Below are 17,872 nucleotides of genomic sequence, written 5' to 3' on the forward strand. Positions count from 1 at the left end.
GTTGAAGCAAATGTATATGATAATATGATAAACAAATGCCACTATGAAATTGTGAATTAGAGAGTTTAAAACAATTCAAACGGTGTATTATGGTCCATCAGCTGTTTAAGAGGTGTCAGGAAGGTTTAATAATGACAAAGTAGTAGCATACAGCGACCCACAGTACATATTAGAGATTTATTTATAGGGGAAATTCTCTTTTCCCCATAAACTGATTTATTCTGATATCAAAGAACATTGTTTACTCTTGATAATCATCACAGCATCAAAACTTTGGCTTCTGAAGCGTAGGTGAGTAGTCTGTCAGCAGAGACACCATGACAGCCTGAAATGACACAATAAAGAAAGATAAGGAACAAAGAAATAAGTATTAGCAATCATCTTCTTTGTGATCTAAGGAGGGAGGGCTAGGTTTTAGTTCTGCAGGCCTAGAGTTAAAATGTGTTTTCTCAAGGAAAAGATAAGGGGCTTTTCTGAACTGATATTTATTTTTATATGAATAAAGAAAGCTCCCAAGGGAGTATGTTGATCCAAATATATACACAAACATCATGCTTACTTAGGCCTCATTCCAGGTCAGAGAGTTGAAATGTGATACCATGGTAGTTGCTGTGCTTGGAGTTTCCAGTCATAATTTAGGACCCAAGTATTGACTGTTCTTAGAGAAATATAATCCCTCCTTTCCCAGTTTCTTATGTTTATACTGTGGCTTAGTAACCTTGCAACCTAGATAGCTCAGGATAAATCCTATGTAAAATAATAAGAAGAAACTATTGGTATTAACCAGCAATTTTTGCTGAATATTTGTCCTCTTAAAAGAGTATTAACTCTAGCTAAAAGCATACCTTCCCCTAGGGCTGTAAGCCACCAATAATAACCTTTACTTTTGCTCCCTCCAATCTCCATACTAGTGACAGTCACAATCATATATTGGATGCATGACAATCATATATGGAGCAGTGAATATATTATTTAATGCTTAATGGGAACCAGGCAGGATACTCAATACTTTATTGTTTTAGTCAAAAATATTTGCCAGGCACTGTGCAAGGTTTCATTCAATACAATGACTTCCAAAGGTGGCTTCTACTTACAAAGCAGTTTTACCACTTATCCCATACTTGTTCTTATATTTCTATACCGGATAGGTGTCCTTAAGTTATATGAGATGTGCAAGTCTTGTATTTCAAATGCATTTACTGGATATATTAATTACACAGTTACTATGTACCAGGCTCTGCACTGAGTGTTTTATAGACATCTTCCTGTTCTAATATCTTTTCCTAGTCTGTGAAGTACTTAGAGTTGTAAAATACAGATGAAGAATGTAGGAGTATTGATGTTGAAAGTTGGAACCTACAATGCTCAGAAGGCCCTTACATAATTGAATCCTTTGGGTTTATTGACTTGTTTCTATTTGTATCCTCATTTTCACTTGAGTAAACTGGGTATATAGAAATTAAGGGACTTGTCCAAGATCACAGTAAACCAAAATTTTGACTTATTTTCTAAAGTCTATATTCTAAAGCCAATATCTTCTTATAAAGGACATTTTCATTTTAGTGAGGGACAGGCAGAAAACAGACAAATAAAATACTAGGTGGTATCTCTAGAAAATAAACATTTCAGAGCAGATTTTTTAAAAGCATTTAAGAGTGGACAAACTGGGAAGACCTGGCTACGGCGTGACATTTAAGGCAAGGTCTGGATGACAAGAAGGGTCTCAGAAGGCCAAACTCTGGCATTAAAAACATATACATTACAAACATAACAAGTCAAAAAGGTTTTAAGCCTTTTTGTGGATACTTGGGAGCATATCTTAGGTTCTGCTTTGTTGTTCCATTACTGAAAATGTCAAGCTTATTTTCAAGTCAAAAAATTAGAATTGGGCAGAATTGCCAGACTGGGATTTCAGATAAACACATTTTTAAGTGCAAGTATGTTTTAAGTACTGCATCTGACATGCTTATTCTAAAATATATTCCTTGTTTATCTGAAATTCAAATTTAATTGGAGACCCTGTATTTTATCTTGGCAACCTTAGCTTAGAGAAAAGTAAAATATTATAAATATTATGAGTTGCATTCACAACTGTGTTATGCACCCATAGGTCACCAAGATAGTAGTATTTTGAAGTGTTAGTTAGCAATTTTCCTGAATTCAATTAGGGAACATTAGTTTCACAATAACATTGGATAGGCAGTAGAAGAAATCTACCTGTGAAAAACACAAATTTTAAGCTTTGTGGGGAGAAAAGAGTGGGTTTTGTTTTTACTTTATACAAAGGAATCCAAGGGCCTGTGAATAATGTGATCAGTAGAGTGCTCTAACAGAGCACTGGGAAATTAGCCAGCATGGAGACCTTAACAAAATTACTCTGGTTGCTCAAATTATAAACTTTGGCATTCAAGTTGTTATGTACTTTAGGAATAAGCTCTTTTAGTTAAATATCTTACATCAGTTGTGGCAGGCATCTTACAAATGGAGGCCAGATTGTGTTTTTCCTTCTTTCCATCCCAATTATAAATGAGGAGTATGAAAAAAGTGAGTTCCTAATGTAGTGTTTTCCAATTCAACTATCTGCAGTGAAGAAAATGTTCTCTTGGGGCTGGGAATGTGGCTTAGTACTTAGTAGAGTACTTGCCTAGCATGCATGAAGCCCTAGGTTCAATTCCTCAGTACCACATAAACACAAAAAGCCGGAAGTAGCACTGTGGCTCAAGTGGTAGAGTGCTGGCCTTGAGCAAAAGAAGGTCAGGAACAGTGACCAGGTCCTGAGTTCAAGGCCCAGGACTGGCAAAAACAACAACAACAAAAAAACCATTGTCTCTCTGTATGGTAGCCACTAGTATTAAGCAATTAATGTGGAGTTTGTGGTTAAATGACAGAGGATTTGACTCAGTTGTATTGAATTTAAATTTAAGTATATTTATAAGTGCCTAGCAGCGGTGTATTTGATAGAATAGTCATAGAGGTAGCCAATATCCCTTAACAGAAAAATCGGCCACAGTATTATGGAGCCTAAGTGCCATTCTAAATAAGCTTTGCCTATAAAAGAAAAATCTCTAATATTTCATCCTTCTTGAAATTTTTATGCAATTTTTGACTGCATCTTATGATGAGATTGTATGCTATTATTTATTTTCACTTTTTAAAGATATATAATGCATAAAAGAAGACCTTGTACAGAGTAGATGCTTGGACAGTATGGTTGCTGCACTAGCTTCAACTCTAAAAGACCTCCAAATCACCTAGCTGCTGGACAAGAGTATAACATATGTGTTGTCATCTTTCCAGTAGCATGCCAGCACACTCAAAATAGTTACACCACTTGCCACTCAGTCTCCTACTGTATGCAGACTCAGATCCTTTTCCAAGTAGCCTGTTGATGAGATTATTGACCTAAGATTAAAACTCATTTTCCATCTGAATGGGTCACAATCTACTTATTTTATGGAAGAGGAAACTGGGATTTACAGAGATAATGTTTATCCATGACAACATAGATGACTAGTATTAAGCTAATATAGTAGTTCTCTTCAATCTCAGTTTAGCATATTTTAAACTCTCTACCTTCATTTTAACATGATTCTGCTTCTTGATTTCTCTAATTTATTTTTGTGGGTCCTGAGGCTTGAACTCAGGGCTTACTTGGGCCCTGTCCCTGAGCTTCTTTGGCTCAAGGCTAGCACTCTTCCACTTGAGCCACAGTGCCAATTCTAGTTCCCTGGTGGTCAATTGGAGATGAGTCTCCAGGCTGGCTTTGAACCCAGATTCTCATATCTCAGCCTCCTCAGTAGCTAGGATTACAAGCATGAGCCATTGTCTGGCTTGTCTAAAATTTTTTTTGGAATAATAGTGGGCATCTCAGAAGAATGGTGAGTTGAAAGAAGTGGACAAAAATGGGTCTGTCCTCAAACATTTCAATAATGTTATTTCATTGTGCATCAAGTTTTTAAATAAATTGAATGTATAGATGTATAATAAGCTCTAAAAATTTGGAAATGTAAAGCATTTCTATAACTGAGATTGTAAGAAAAAAATTTCCCCTGAATTTCTACAATCTATTTTAATTGGTTCGGTTGGTTTATCTTTGCATCATATATTACAATCTGATGACAGATGGCTTGAGGGGGAAAAAAGTTCCTTCTTAAGGTGGAAGAGAAAACTCCTATTTTCATTTTCATCATCTAGGTTTTGCTATTGAAAAAGTGGTCTGTGCACAGGACACCTGAATTAATTTACTATAAATAGTAATAGTATAGTGCTTACTATAAATAGTGAATGTTGGACCTCATCTGAAGCCTATTAAATCTGAATCTGCACTTACATACATACCTATATGATTTAAGTGCACCCTGAAGCATGGTCTAAAATGATAGGACAATTGACATTTTTTCCAAAGTCAGTGTGTAGTGGTGGAAAGCTAGAAAGATGCATTAAAAAATCCTTGTTTTGACAAATTGAGGACCATTACTACAAAAGGCAGTAATGATTGGCTTTTCAGCAGCTACAATGGAGTTTGAACACTTGCTATTCACTGCATCAGATCAGCAATGAATAAGCTGCTTCTGATAATTATGATGATATCATTTAAATGTATTAGGCAATGTACTAAAGTCTTTACATACATTATTTAATGTCCACAATAACTGTTTTTATTTACAGATTGTCTAAGTAATTAGCAGGCAGTCCTTTCCAGAGATTAAAAGCTAAACACTTCCTAGCTACTGGGGAGGTTGAGATCTGAGGATCACAGTTCAAAGCAAGCCCAGTTGGGAAAGTCCGTGACATTCTTATGTCTACTATACTAGTCAGAAAAAGCCAGAAGTAGTACTGTGGCTCAAGTGGTAGAGTGCTAGCCTTAAGCACACAGAGGCTCAGAGACACAGCCCAGGCCCTGAGTTCAAGCCCTAGGACCAGTGAGAGGAGAGCGGAAGAGAGGGGAGGAGAGGGGAGGGGAGGGGAGGGGAGGGGAGGGGAGGGGAGGGGAGGGGAGGGGAGAAGAAGAGAAGAGAAGAGAAGAGAAGAGAAGAGAAGAGAAGAGAAGAGAAGAGAAGAGAAGAGAAGAGAAGAGAAGAGAAGAGAAGAGAAAAGAATAAAAGCTAAGCACTACATTTCCAAGAAACCATTTCAGCTATGGTACATATGGGACTTGGGCACATATGAAAAGAGCATGTAGTGGAAGGCATTTTCTGAAAGACTAGATATACTGCTCCATATGCAGGTATAAGTATCCTGTTACAACCACAGGAGTGAGGTAGGTGTGTGTGTGTGTGTGTGTGTGTGTGTGTGTGTGTTTGTGTGTGTGTGTGTGTGTGTGTGTGTGTGTTTTGGTGGGTTGTAGGGCTTGAACTCTGGGCCTAGGTGCTGTCCCTGAGCTCTTCAGCTCAAGGCTAGCGACCTACCACTTGAGCCACAACACCACTTGCAGTTTTCTGGTGGTTAATTGGAGATAAGTGTCTCATGGACTTTTCTGCCTGGCTTTGAACAGTGATCCTCAGATCTCACTCAGCCTCCTGAGTTGCTAGAATTACAGGTATGCAACACTGGTGCCTGGCAAACACAGCAGTTATGAAGTAGCATCTAATTTTCAATAGCCTTAGGAACCAGGCTGTGAGTGGCAAATATCAATGGTTTTCTGGTTATAAAAAAGTCTATAACATTTTGGAGCCATTTTCCTGCATATATTGTGCATAGCTATGTGGTGTCTAAAAATTATTCACAGCCCCATTCCCCTTTCTTGAGAGTTCTGAGAACTCATAAATATATTTTAATAAATTCCTTTCCATTAATCCACCTAGAATGGATGCTATTGTTTGCAAGTAGAACTCTTGCTAATATGTCAATTGAGATCTGTTAAATCACTTAAAACTGAAAAATAGTGGAGCTAATGTATGACATGTGATTATTCAGTCTTCCAGAGGAATATTGTAAAACACAGACTTAAGGTTAATATTTCCTAGAATGACAGTAATGAAGATGACTAGTGGACTTAAGTGAACAGGACTAATAACGTAAAATAAAATTTTCCATGAATTTTAAAAATGTTTTTTAGCTAAAACCAAATGGATTTTTCTGGCCAAATTTAAGTAGAGAACTAAAACAATTATCTGGTCAAATCATAAAAAAGGCATGAAAGAAGGAAAAGAAGGAATAGACTTTTTTAAAGCCTATTTTATATTGGACACTGAAGTAAAGGCTTCTATAATTTCAAACAGAGTAGAAAATAAGAGTCATACAACCTATAACGGTTAGCAGAAAATAGCAGCTAGTTCTCAGGCCAATCAAGGGCACTAAGGATTTTGATTAAAGTTTGTCCATTTGGAAGGGGATCAATTTTATTCCATTAAAATACACTATAAATGCTAATGAGAAATAATGATCTATTATGAACTTTCTGGGCAAAAATAGATGTCATGTAAGTAAGTAATACAGCTGGATAATCTTGGTTGTTTATTATTTACCAAGAAGCATGCATGGCCAAGTCAGACCACATAGAAAATTTTTTATCTTTCGATTCCTCATTTCTTGCTTACCATGATTGTCCATTTTCTGTTTTCTGCCTCTAGGAATACTAATGATCGTGGAGAATAAAACACCTCATCATCCACTTCTTCTGGCTTTCTGGGCAAGCAGTGTAAAAAAGTCCAGTCAGGAGCAGCAACTTTAGCAGTCTACAGAAACAGGGGTAAAATCATGTTTTGATTATTGTATGCAACAATCACATATATCTTCTTCAGTATTTCAAAACACATATGGCCTGAATTCACAGATCAATACAAAGAACAAAGAGGAAGCGTAAAGGGCAAGACACCTAAAGTAAATGTATATAATTCTTTCAACTCGGGGTTGGGAATATGGCCTAGTGGCAAGAGACCTTGCCTCGTATACATGAAGCCCTGGGTTCAATTCTCCAGCACCACATTTCTAGAAAACTGCCAGAAGAGGTGCTGTGGCTCAAGTGGCAGAGTGCTAGCCTTGAGCAAAAAGGAAGCCAGGGACAGTGCTCAGGCCCTGAGTCCACGCCCCAGGACTGGCAAAATAATAATAATAATAATAATAATAATAATAATAATAATAATAATAATTCTTTCAACTCGAGGAACTCCATAGTCACTTTCAAAAAAATCTTCTGTGACAGTACTAGAACTTGAACTCACAGGCTTGGACTATTGCTCAGCCATTTCACTTTCAAGTCATTAAGAAAAGAATGAAAGGAGGAGAGGATTAAAGGAATAAGATTGTTTTTGAATGCCTAGTTTATACTGAGCACTGAATTATGGGCTTTTATAATTTCAAAAAGGTAAGAAGAGTTACATAACCTATACTGCTTGTCAGAAAATGAGCTAGTTCTCACTAGCACTTGAACCACACTTGTAGTTCTTGATTTTTTGCTGGTTAATTGGAGATGAGTCGCCTAGATTTTTCTTCCCAGGCTGGCTTTAAATGATGATTCTCAGCTGTCAGCCTCCTTGAGTAGCTAGGATTGTAGGCATGAGTCACTGACCATAGTTAACTTTTTAGCTTCAGGAAACCATCATTCAGTTTTCTGATTTTTTGTCTAGTGAGAGAATAAAATATGTTCCTGTAATATGTGGTTGATAACAAAAGTCACCAATCACATCTCGAAATACATTTTTAAAGTTGCTTTTATGCAATAGTATAATCTAAACTTCTTTCCAAGTGATAATTTTTGGCACTTGAAGCACACCTTGTCACAAATAAAAACAACTTTGACAAAAAGCACAAAGGAATGAAATACATTAAATAGGATTATGAATACAGCGCGGTAGATATTTCATTCTTAATGCAAATATAATTCCTGTAAGTTACATTTTCCTGTCCATTTCCACTATGTATTTACAGATTCAAAAGCTACCTTTCTTTATACTTTCCTACCTCAAAATTACTGCCTTTGTGCTAAAATTTTGTTTTACTTCCCACCCTTGCTCCAAGTTCAGAACAATAGAGTTTCTAAAATACCAGCGAAATGACATGAAAAAGGAGTAACATTGGTACCTGTCATGTAAAATGACTGTTTCTCAAGCCTACAGACTCAGCACTAGAAAAGTACCCAAGGTATGCATGAAATAAAGCATTAGCAATTTTTAAAAGGATGAAAAAATATTGAAATGAATGAACAAGAAGATCTACAGTTTGTTGATCTGTAAAAGTAAGTCAAAGTAATATATCTAAAATATCATTTAGATATCAATAGCTGTGTGCATACTGGCCTACATGTATAAATTTATAGGAGAGGTATGGAGAAAGATACATAACATTAGTACATAGTGCCTAGCTCTGGGAATAATCACTGCAAAGGAGGTAGGGAGAGCTATTTCTGTCTATTTTGCAAATCTCCATTCTATTTGCTATGTCACAATAAGAAACTTGTGTTGATGTATTACTTTATCAATTTACTGTATTTAATCACTCTCGTGATCAAAGTAGATTAAGTCATGTTGATGACAAAACTCTAGCTTGCCCTCATCTTTCAGGATAGTCTTCTAAAACAGTGGCTCTCTAAATCACTTAGAAACGAGATAGCAATAGCAATTCTCAGGTCTCTGATCTACTGCATCAGAATCCCTGAGGTAGAGGGGAGTGGGTAGCCAGCTGCCTATTAATACCTTTAGGTGATTCTGATGCCTGCTCAAGTTGGAGACAGGCAGCTTCCACATTCTGGAAGGTAAAAGATTGAATGAGAGTCTCCTCGGCATGCCCTGGAGGTAGTTGACAAAATTAAACGCATGAAGGGATCTTTAGAAAACAGAAGAAGCAAGGACTAGTCAGATAGGACTTTTCTCAGTGCAGAATGCAAACAGCAACAACAACAAAAACAAAAACAGCCTGTCTCAAAAAATAAGCTGATCTCTTGAAGCATACACTGAGTAAAGTATCGTGATACTTCTTCAGTGGACAGAGGGGGAAAACTTCTCTCCATGGCCTGGGTTTCAGATCCCTTTATCTAGCACAAAAAGTGTCTTTCCAAAAGGACACAGCTAAATCTTTGAGAAGACAGAAACCCCTGGAGGGTAAATCCAGTGAGTCCTTTTGAGAGTTTAAAAGGACAGTCTGTCCTTCCTAAAGTGAATGAAGTAGATGGTTCCAGCCATTATAAATGGAATTAATGAACCTTCAGAGAGGTATCAATTTGTACCTTCATTGTAACCTGGTAACCTTGGAAAGCCTGGAGCCGCCTTTTCTTTTCTTCTTCTTGTCCCATGCTTATCCACGTGTCTGTAATTAATACATTGGCTCCATTCGCTGCTTCCAATGGATCATTCGTCAGCAACAGTTTGGTACCATTCTAGCATAGAGAAGCATGCTGGTTAAACAGTTTCATGAGACAGAGAAAGACAAGTCTAGCTTTCCACAAAGGGAGCATACCTCCTTGGCATACTGTTCTGCCAGCTTGGTTATATTAGGATCCGGCTCATAACCCTGCAGGAGGAAGAATTGAACTGTTATTGAGGAAATTGCATTCCATACATTTTCTTCTACTGTACTATTCCATATTCAAGAATAGTTTATCTCTTTTTCCCTTTCTAAAGATGTAGCCTAGCCATGTTCAGATGATTCAAATTTTCTTTTTGTATCCACAATTTGAGACTGTCACAGTGCCTTTCAGAATTTGAAGAGGCAGCTAATTGCTCCTTTCTTTCCTCAATTATGCTTGGCCTCTTCAGTCATAAAGACAAACAGAGTTTGGTGCTTTCTAGCTCTTGGCAGGCCCTCTTCTTGTTCCCCTAATAGCTTAAGAGGATTATATACATAATTATAAAGCCTAATGTGTTTTTGCCTGAGACTTTTCCACATGCTGTTCTTTTCAAATCTGAAATGCTTTCCCCCATCTATTCCATATGGATAACATTTTTCAGGTCTGTTTGAACAAGCCCTCCTCAGAAAAGCCCTCTATGACCACTTGAGCTAAATACTAGCAGATTCCCCCCTCCACCTCATCTTAATCTTTTGTAGGGGGCTTGTTACAATTATTTTTGCACAACAAGTACATGGTCTTTTCCTAAAATTATGTATTTGTTAGAATGAATTGGTGAGGCAAAGTGAGGTACATAGAGCACACAATTTCAGGAGGCATTCATTCTTAGGATTATCTTATTAAGTTTTACTTGTTCTCCGATGTCCCAGCTCTAGGTTGAAGGGGCTTTCTGGAGGGCAGGAAACACAGCCCAAATCCCACCCATATTCTCCCTCTCTTTATCCCCCAATCTAATCTGTACACAACAGCAAGAATTTTTTTCTTCTAAGCCTTCCATGTTTGCAACTTGTTTCTTCAGTCCAGGCTGATTAAGAGCATCAAGATTCTCGGTCTACATTCCTGGCATCTGTTTCTTTTAATTCTCAATAGCTTGCTGTAGAAAAGCCAATTCTGTCATCCCCATACACATCTTGTCCTTTTCTGCCATCACAGTCTTCTACTTCTGAACATCTACCACTGCTGCTGTCTTTTCCTGGGTATTTTCATCAGAACACACCACCTCCTCAAAAATTCAGGCCAGGCTCACTTTCAGACCCTCCATATCAAAGTCTTGTCAGGTCAAATACCCTTTTCATGCTCTCCTCCCTCAACGCTTCACATTTTCCTGAATTCTTAGCATTTAGTATGAATTGATTTTTATAAATTGTGGGGAATCGTGGTGAATGCTGTGATATGCACACCATGTCTACTTCATGAATAAATATGACTAAAGGACATTACCCCCTCCCCCAGTTGCTGGAGTGCTAGAAGATGGCCTTCAGCTGTCAGCCTCTTTGGGGCACTGTGTCAGCTGCAGAGAGAGCCACCCCTCCCAAGGTCTGCTGTCTTTCCGGGGGCACATATTTCATGAGTGATTGATGAGGATAGGGGTATAAAAAACTGTCTTAAAAAAAGAACTTGTCTTACTTGGCCCAATTCCAGACAGCTCCAAATGGTGATATAAAATCCAGAATGCACCATAGGTTGACCAAGAATGATGTTAGGACTGCTTCAAGATTGTTATTGTAGTAGTTCCATTTCTCCCTCTGCCCACTATTGCTTCGTTCCCTTTTATTTTTTTAAATCATAGTTGCTGATTTCAAGGTCACACTCAAATAAAATTCTTACACAGTGTGCACATTAAACCCTAAGATTCTGCTTCCCAACAGGAATATCCAGGTTTCTTCATTTGAAATTATGCTTAAGTATACATTATTGTCTCATGTAGTTTTTACTTTCACTGCAAAATTCTTGTAACATAAACTACTAAGATGTTGGTGATGATGGTTACAGACATTTTAAGCACATTTACAAATCTCAAATTGCCATGAATTTTGGAGTCTTGTTTAGGAAGGCTTAGGGAAAATAATTAAGAAAGGCTTGGGCTGGGGATATAGCCTAGTGGCAAGAGTGCCTGCCTCGGATACACGAGGCCCTAGGTTCGATTCCCCAGCACCACATATACAGAAAACGGCCAGAAGCGGCGCTGTGGCTCAAGTGGTGGAGTGCTAGCCTTGAGCGGGAAGAAGCCAGGGACAGTGCTCAGGCCCTGAGTCCAAGGCCCAGGACTGGCCAAAAAAAAAAAAAAAAAAAAAAAAAAAGAAAGGCTTGATAATTTGTTAACTGATATTGTGAACATAAATAAAAAGACTTGGATATTACCTCAGAAGCCTAATGCCCTGAAATTGTAGACTTCCCTTTGGAGAGCAGGTTTTGCACTCTCTTAGTATAATCATTCTTAGAGAGGAATCAATAAGTATTTAGAGAAGCAAAAGAGCTGTTTGGAAATTAGAAAATCACCCAACCTTGCATACACTGGGCCATGACTTCGATTACAGAGAGGAATTCTTTACTCATATCTCATCTTTCAATATTAATTCATTCATTGGCCTTTACATAAATTTAAAAATCATATGAAGGATGTTATTAACAAACTGAGCTCAGCCTAAATATTCAATTAGAACAATGTTAAAATCATTATTATTGATAGTTTATGAAGTAATTTTACAATCATGGGTAAAATTATTAGTTTTTCAACATGTAAGTTATTTTTGGTTGAAGAATGGGAAAATGGATTAGCTACAGCCTTGGAACTTTTCAGCATGTCATAAATTTACAATAAATCTCCTACCTTTATCTTTAAAGGAAATAGTTCTGTAACAATTGAAGACTTAAAAATTGATGGACTGACATCTGCACTATCAGACTTTCCAGCAGGTTTCAAAAGACTCCTACTCATATCATGATTTAACTAGGGTTTATACTCTTTGTCATTTAAATGAGTCTCTGCATAAGAACAATACTGAAATTACTCTGTAATATTGGAATTTTTCCTTTGATGTTAATAAAACATCTTTGACATGCAATAAAATGTTTAAAGCATATATTTCTTCAACAGAATAAAGTTTTTCCAAAAGCACCTTATGGAAAAATTTTTGTGAATGTATGTTTCATCTGTACAATCCAAAATGCAATTTTAGTTTGCCTTAAAACAAGCCTTTCTTCAGAATAGATTTGAAGCGTGTTCAACCTTCTAATAAGGTGACAAAAAGCCACCCTAATCAGGTGTCACATCTGACCCTTCATTTTAGTTTATGTTAGGTGAAGGAGACTTATTCTCTGTTGAAAGAGTCATCTCCCTAAGTCATCAAAAGTTTTCTAATCTGTAGTATGCATATGCCTGCCAGTTCTCCTCTGGGTTGAACATGGTTCTAAAAAAATTTACAATTTAGGGACTGGGAATATGGCTTAGTGGTAGAGTTCTTGCCTAGCATGCATGAAGCCCTGGGTTCGGTTCCTCAATACCGCATAAACAGAAAAAGCCAGAAGTGGCACTGTGGCTCCAGTGGTAGAGTGCTAGCCTTGAGCAAAAGAAGCTCAGAGACAGTGCCTAGGCCCTGAGTTCAAGCCCCAAGACTGGCAAAAAAAAAAAAGAAAAGAAAAAGGATGTCCACAACCCACAGCTAGGGTGTGGCTCAATGGTATGGAGGACATTCAGAGCACACATGAGGCCCAGCACCACAAAACAAAACAAAACAAAATTTATGCCCACTCTGGACCTCTGTATGTGACCTTACTTTGATGATACAAATAGCTACAAGAAGGTCATTACTGTGGGACTAAATGTAATATACTGGTGTTATTAAAAAAAAAAAAAAGAGGGATGTTTGTACAGGAAGACCTGACCAAAGGAGGAAGATAATGAAGGCAAAGACTGGAATGATGCACCCACAAGCCAAGTAGAAAATGCAATGTGGCTGTGATGATACCTTTCTGTCTAATTTCTGTTCTCAGAATTATGAGCAAGTACACTGCTGTTGCTTTAAGCCACTTGGTTTGTATAATTTGTTATTGTCATCCTAGGAAAGCATGGAAGCAAGATACATTGGCCTGAACTGAATCAGGAAAAACTCTAGAGAAAGGGATTTTGTATTTCTTCATTTTATTCTAGAGAAAGCAATGATGTGGATGTCCTATCTGGATTCCTTCAAATGATCCTTTTAATGGCTTTTTCCCCTTCACCTATTTTGTGGGGTTTTGTTTGTTGGTTGGTTGGTTGGTTGGTTGGTTTTGCCAAGCTGGGGCTTAAACTCAGGGCCTGAGCACTGTTTCTGAGCCTGTCAGTGCTCAAGGCTAGCTCTCTACCACTTGAGCCACAGCACTACTTCTGGCTTTTTTGTGGTTAACTAGAGATAAGAATCTCATGGACTTTCTGGCCCAGACTGGCTTTGAACTGTGATCCTCAGATCTCAGCCTCTTGAGTAGCTAAGATTATTACAGATGCATGTCACCAATGCCGGGCCCCTGTGTTTTTGATACTTAGTATTTTCAGATCTTCTTTAGAAGGCAACTTTGGCTACCAGGTTGATTTTCTCATGAAAAGAGACAGAGAATTTAACACCCCACTTTTCCCTGCTGCTCTTCCCCCAGGACTGGTTTCCAAAGATGAAAGTCTGTCAATCTCATCCAAGTTTGGGATACCTCTGAGACCTAACTTACTACACTCAATAGCTCACTTATGGGTGAGTAGCCAAAAATACTTTTGGTGGGTCTGGGCCTGATATGGAACTAATTTGCTCAGGACTCTTATAATTTTAGCACTGTTGTCCCCAGAAATCTCCCAGTTCTGAGGGAAACAGTCACTGTAAATGGAACATGGAATCTGTCCTGTCCCCATCAGTACCCATAGGTCACCCTCAGGAAAAAAAATCACCTGTACACAGATTCCCATTAGATCTGCTTGTGGGGAACCTGGTCTAAACTACTTGTGGAGGTAAAAAATGGTTGAAAAGTGCATGAAAAACTCAAGGTTTTGAGTGCTCCTATTGGAGAAATTCAGCTATTAACCCACATTGTGCAATTTATGTTCTTGGTAGTTGGCAGATAACCAACTAAAGCTCAATGAGCAAAAGCAAGGAGAGACTTGTAGGTCTCTCATATTCAATTCAGGATGCCTTAACTTCTCAGAGTGAGCCTATCAAGATAATAATAAACAGATGATCAGTCAGAGGCATTGGTGCAAAATGTCTCATTATGATCAGCTTTCTCTAAATACAAGGGCTAAGTCTATTTTTGCCATAAATCAATGGCTTTTAATCTTATTTTTATTTTTTGCCAGTCCTGGGGCTTGAACTCAGGGACTGGGCACTGTCCCTGAGCCTCTCTGCTCAAGGCTAACCCTGTACCAACTGAGCCACAGTGCCATTTGTCTTGTTTTGTTTTGAATAGTTTATTGGAGATAAGATTTTCACAGACTTTCCTGCTCAGGCTGGCTTTGAACCATGATCCTCAGATCTCAGTCTCCTGATTTACTAGGATTAAAGACATGAACTACCAGTGCTGGCTTGAAATGTTTGGTTTTTTAAAATTGTTTATTTCCTTTCCAAAGACTTCTTTTTGTTTGTTGGTTTTTGTTTTTGCCAGTCCTGGGGCAACTCAGAACTCAGGTCCTGAGCACTGTCCCTGGCTTCTTTTTGCTCAAGGCTAGCACTCTACCACTTGAGCCACAGCGCCACTTCTGGCTTTTTCTGTTTATGTGGTGCTGAGGAATCGAACCCAGGGCTTTTTGCATGCTATGTGGGCACTCTACTACTAGGCCACATTCCCAGCTCTCATATCTCTTTTTAACATACAATTTTTTTAAAGTCTTCAGAGGGACTCCAATTGAAAAACTCAAATTGAACATAAAACCTCTCAAACTCCACATTATTAAATGTACAATCTCAATTCAGAATTTTTATGAGTCTGAAAAAAATAAATTTCAAAAGTGTTACCATTTTGAAGGTCTATTTATTCAATAAGTGGCTGGGAATATTTTTTTTTTTTTTTTGCCAGTCCTGGGCCTTGGACTCAGGGCCTGAGCACTGTCCCTGGCTTCTTCCCGCTCAAGGCTAGCACTCTGCCACTTGAGCCACAGCGCCGCTTCTGGCCGTTTTCTGTATATGTGGTGCTGGGGAATCGAACCTAGGGCCTCGTGTATCCGAGGCAGGCACTCTTGCCACTAGGCTATATCCCCAGCCCCTGCTGGGAATATTTTTAATGAGGCTGCTCTTAGTGGGGGATCTGCATGGTTCTTTAACTCGTGTTTATTTTTGAATTTATGTTTTAATATAAATCCAACATTTATGTAGATAAAAATTCCAATTATAATAAAAGGATATACAGTGAAAGTAATCTATATCCTAGAACCTTCTAATTCCTCAGTTTAGAAGCAACAACTATGCTCATTTTCTTGTGAATCCACAGGGTTAAATTGGGCCTATGAAAGAAGTCAGGCTTCCCGAACATTCTGTGAGAGATTAGCAGCAGTATGGAAAGCATACAGGGGTCATCTTTATAGCCAGGTGGGATTCAGATTTTAAAAGCCAAAGTGCTTGTAGAGATGAGGTTTGAAGCCCTGAGGTGGCACAGCTGCCATCACTATGACCTTCACATTGGCTTGACATTTTTCTACCAAATTACAGTATTGGGGGGGGGGGCGAAATGGCAGCATCATTCTATCCATCCATGTTGTCTGGATTTCACTGCTTTCTTCAGCCTGTATGCTGGTAATGCACAAGAATGCCAGTCATCATAATGGCTCATCTCAGGGCATTCAAAGGGATAATTCAGACATGCTTTTAACCCAGACTCACACAATGAAAGGCTTCAGCCAAGACTAGTTCTAATTGTAGAGTTGGGAAATTGGGCTCTTAAGAGGCCAGATAGCTATTTAATCGTAGGGCTGGTATTATAACCTCAGTTTTGTGGCCTCACCTATGTTGCCCTTGACTGGAAGTGAGCTTTGTCTCCACCAGATAATTGCATCTGACTTAAGTGGGGCTTCTTTCGAGGCAGAAAGTTCCCCTACCTTTGGAGTAGCTGCTTGAAGGTGCATTCCAAATTTCGCTGCACTCATCATGATGGAGTGCAGGATGTTGTTTCCATCCCCTATCCAGCTGAGGGTAAGACCTTTGAGAAAACCATAGTGTTCCTAAAAGGTAAGAGAAGAAGGAGATGAAATCAAGGAGGAAATCCACTTTTTTTTTACAATAGTTACTATGATTAACATAAAGAAAATGGTCTTCATCTCAATTTTAATGCATGGTTGGAATGAATAAAGTACTACTTTTGCGTTGTCCAGAACAATTCAATAACATGTTACTGAACTCAGTAACAATTCAATATTGTTTTGTACAATTAAAACAGTAAAAATCCTAATTACTAAACAAATATATCATATAATTGATACAGATTTTCACACATTTCAAATCTGAAACTCTGTTCTATTTATTCAACAAATGAGCGCCATCAATGTTCAAACATGATCCTTGACCCTAGACAGATAACAAAGAACAAAGGAGACAAAAATCACTGCTATTCTAGAGATTTCTTCCTTCGGTATAAAATAAGGGAAATACAATCCACCTGGGACGGTGTAGCCGGGTGGCTCTGAGCATCCTCCCATTTATCTAAGGCTGAAAAAATATGCCCAACAATACTGTTTGTAAAAGATAAACACATGCCTGAGAATTATAGTGACAAACATCAGGATAACATCTTTGTAGAATTGGGAATAAATGGGATCAGGTGAAGTTATCAAGTGAATTTCAGTTCTGTCAGCAACATCTTATTTATGAACAATAATTCTGAAGTAATTTTCCATCATGTTCAAATGTGACAAAATTGAGCCAAGATGTAGCTGAAACCATTGTTATTAGAATTTCAAGTGGCAAGAGAGTTCACCCAGCATGCTTGAGGTCTCGAGTTTGAATCCTAACATTACATACTCCCAAAGTGGATTTGCTAGAACTACATGGACATTTGTTTTATTTCCCTTGAAGTGGCTATAGGCTTCTTCCATTTTATATATTTATTTATTTATGATAGTAAAATTTAAAAAAAACAGTGCTATGAAATTTGTAGATCACAGAAGCACTAGGTGGATAAGCTAGGATTTAAATCTAGGTCCACCTGGCATACATTGTGTGTGTGTGTGTTTGTGTGTGTGTGTGTGTGTGTGTGTGTGTTTGTGTGTGTGTGTGTGTGTGTGTGTGTGTGTGTGTGTGTGCTGGTCCTGGGGCTTGAACTCAGAACCGAGCGCTGTCCTTGAGCATTTTTATTCAAGGCTAGTGCTCTACCACTTGAACCACAGCTCCATTTCTGAATTTTTTGGCAGTTAATTGGAGATAAGAGTCTCATGGACTCCCCAGGATGGCTTTGAACCAAGATAATCAACTCTCAGCCTCCTGAGTAGCTACGATTATAGGCACAAGCCACCAGTGCCCAGCATATCATATACCTTTAATTAGCTGCTATTTATTCACCCAAATCCTATTTTGATATTTATGAGGGCATTTCATAAGGTCCTGCAGGGACCCTATGATGAATAGAACAACAGCTCATTGCACT

The 17,872-nt window shown here is 38.2% G+C and overlaps 1 protein-coding gene across 1 annotated transcript in view; it reads right to left on the reverse strand.

Moving 5' to 3' along the window:
• Positions 1-265: 265 nt before the first annotated feature.
• Positions 266-17,872, reverse strand: part of Otc (ornithine transcarbamylase) — a 57,156-nt gene continuing 39,549 nt past the window's right edge. Inside the window, exons 6-10 of the mRNA XM_048336335.1 lie at positions 16,332-16,454; positions 9,394-9,447; positions 9,164-9,313; positions 6,540-6,677; positions 266-325 (exon numbers count right to left, since the gene is read on the reverse strand). Coding sequence (XP_048192292.1) covers positions 266-325; positions 6,540-6,677; positions 9,164-9,313; positions 9,394-9,447; positions 16,332-16,454 — 525 coding nt within the window. The remainder of the gene's footprint in view (positions 326-6,539; positions 6,678-9,163; positions 9,314-9,393; positions 9,448-16,331; positions 16,455-17,872) is intronic.

Source organism: Perognathus longimembris, chromosome 28 (assembly GCF_023159225.1).
Source record: "Perognathus longimembris pacificus isolate PPM17 chromosome 28, ASM2315922v1, whole genome shotgun sequence".
NCBI lineage: Eukaryota > Metazoa > Chordata > Mammalia > Rodentia > Heteromyidae > Perognathus > Perognathus longimembris.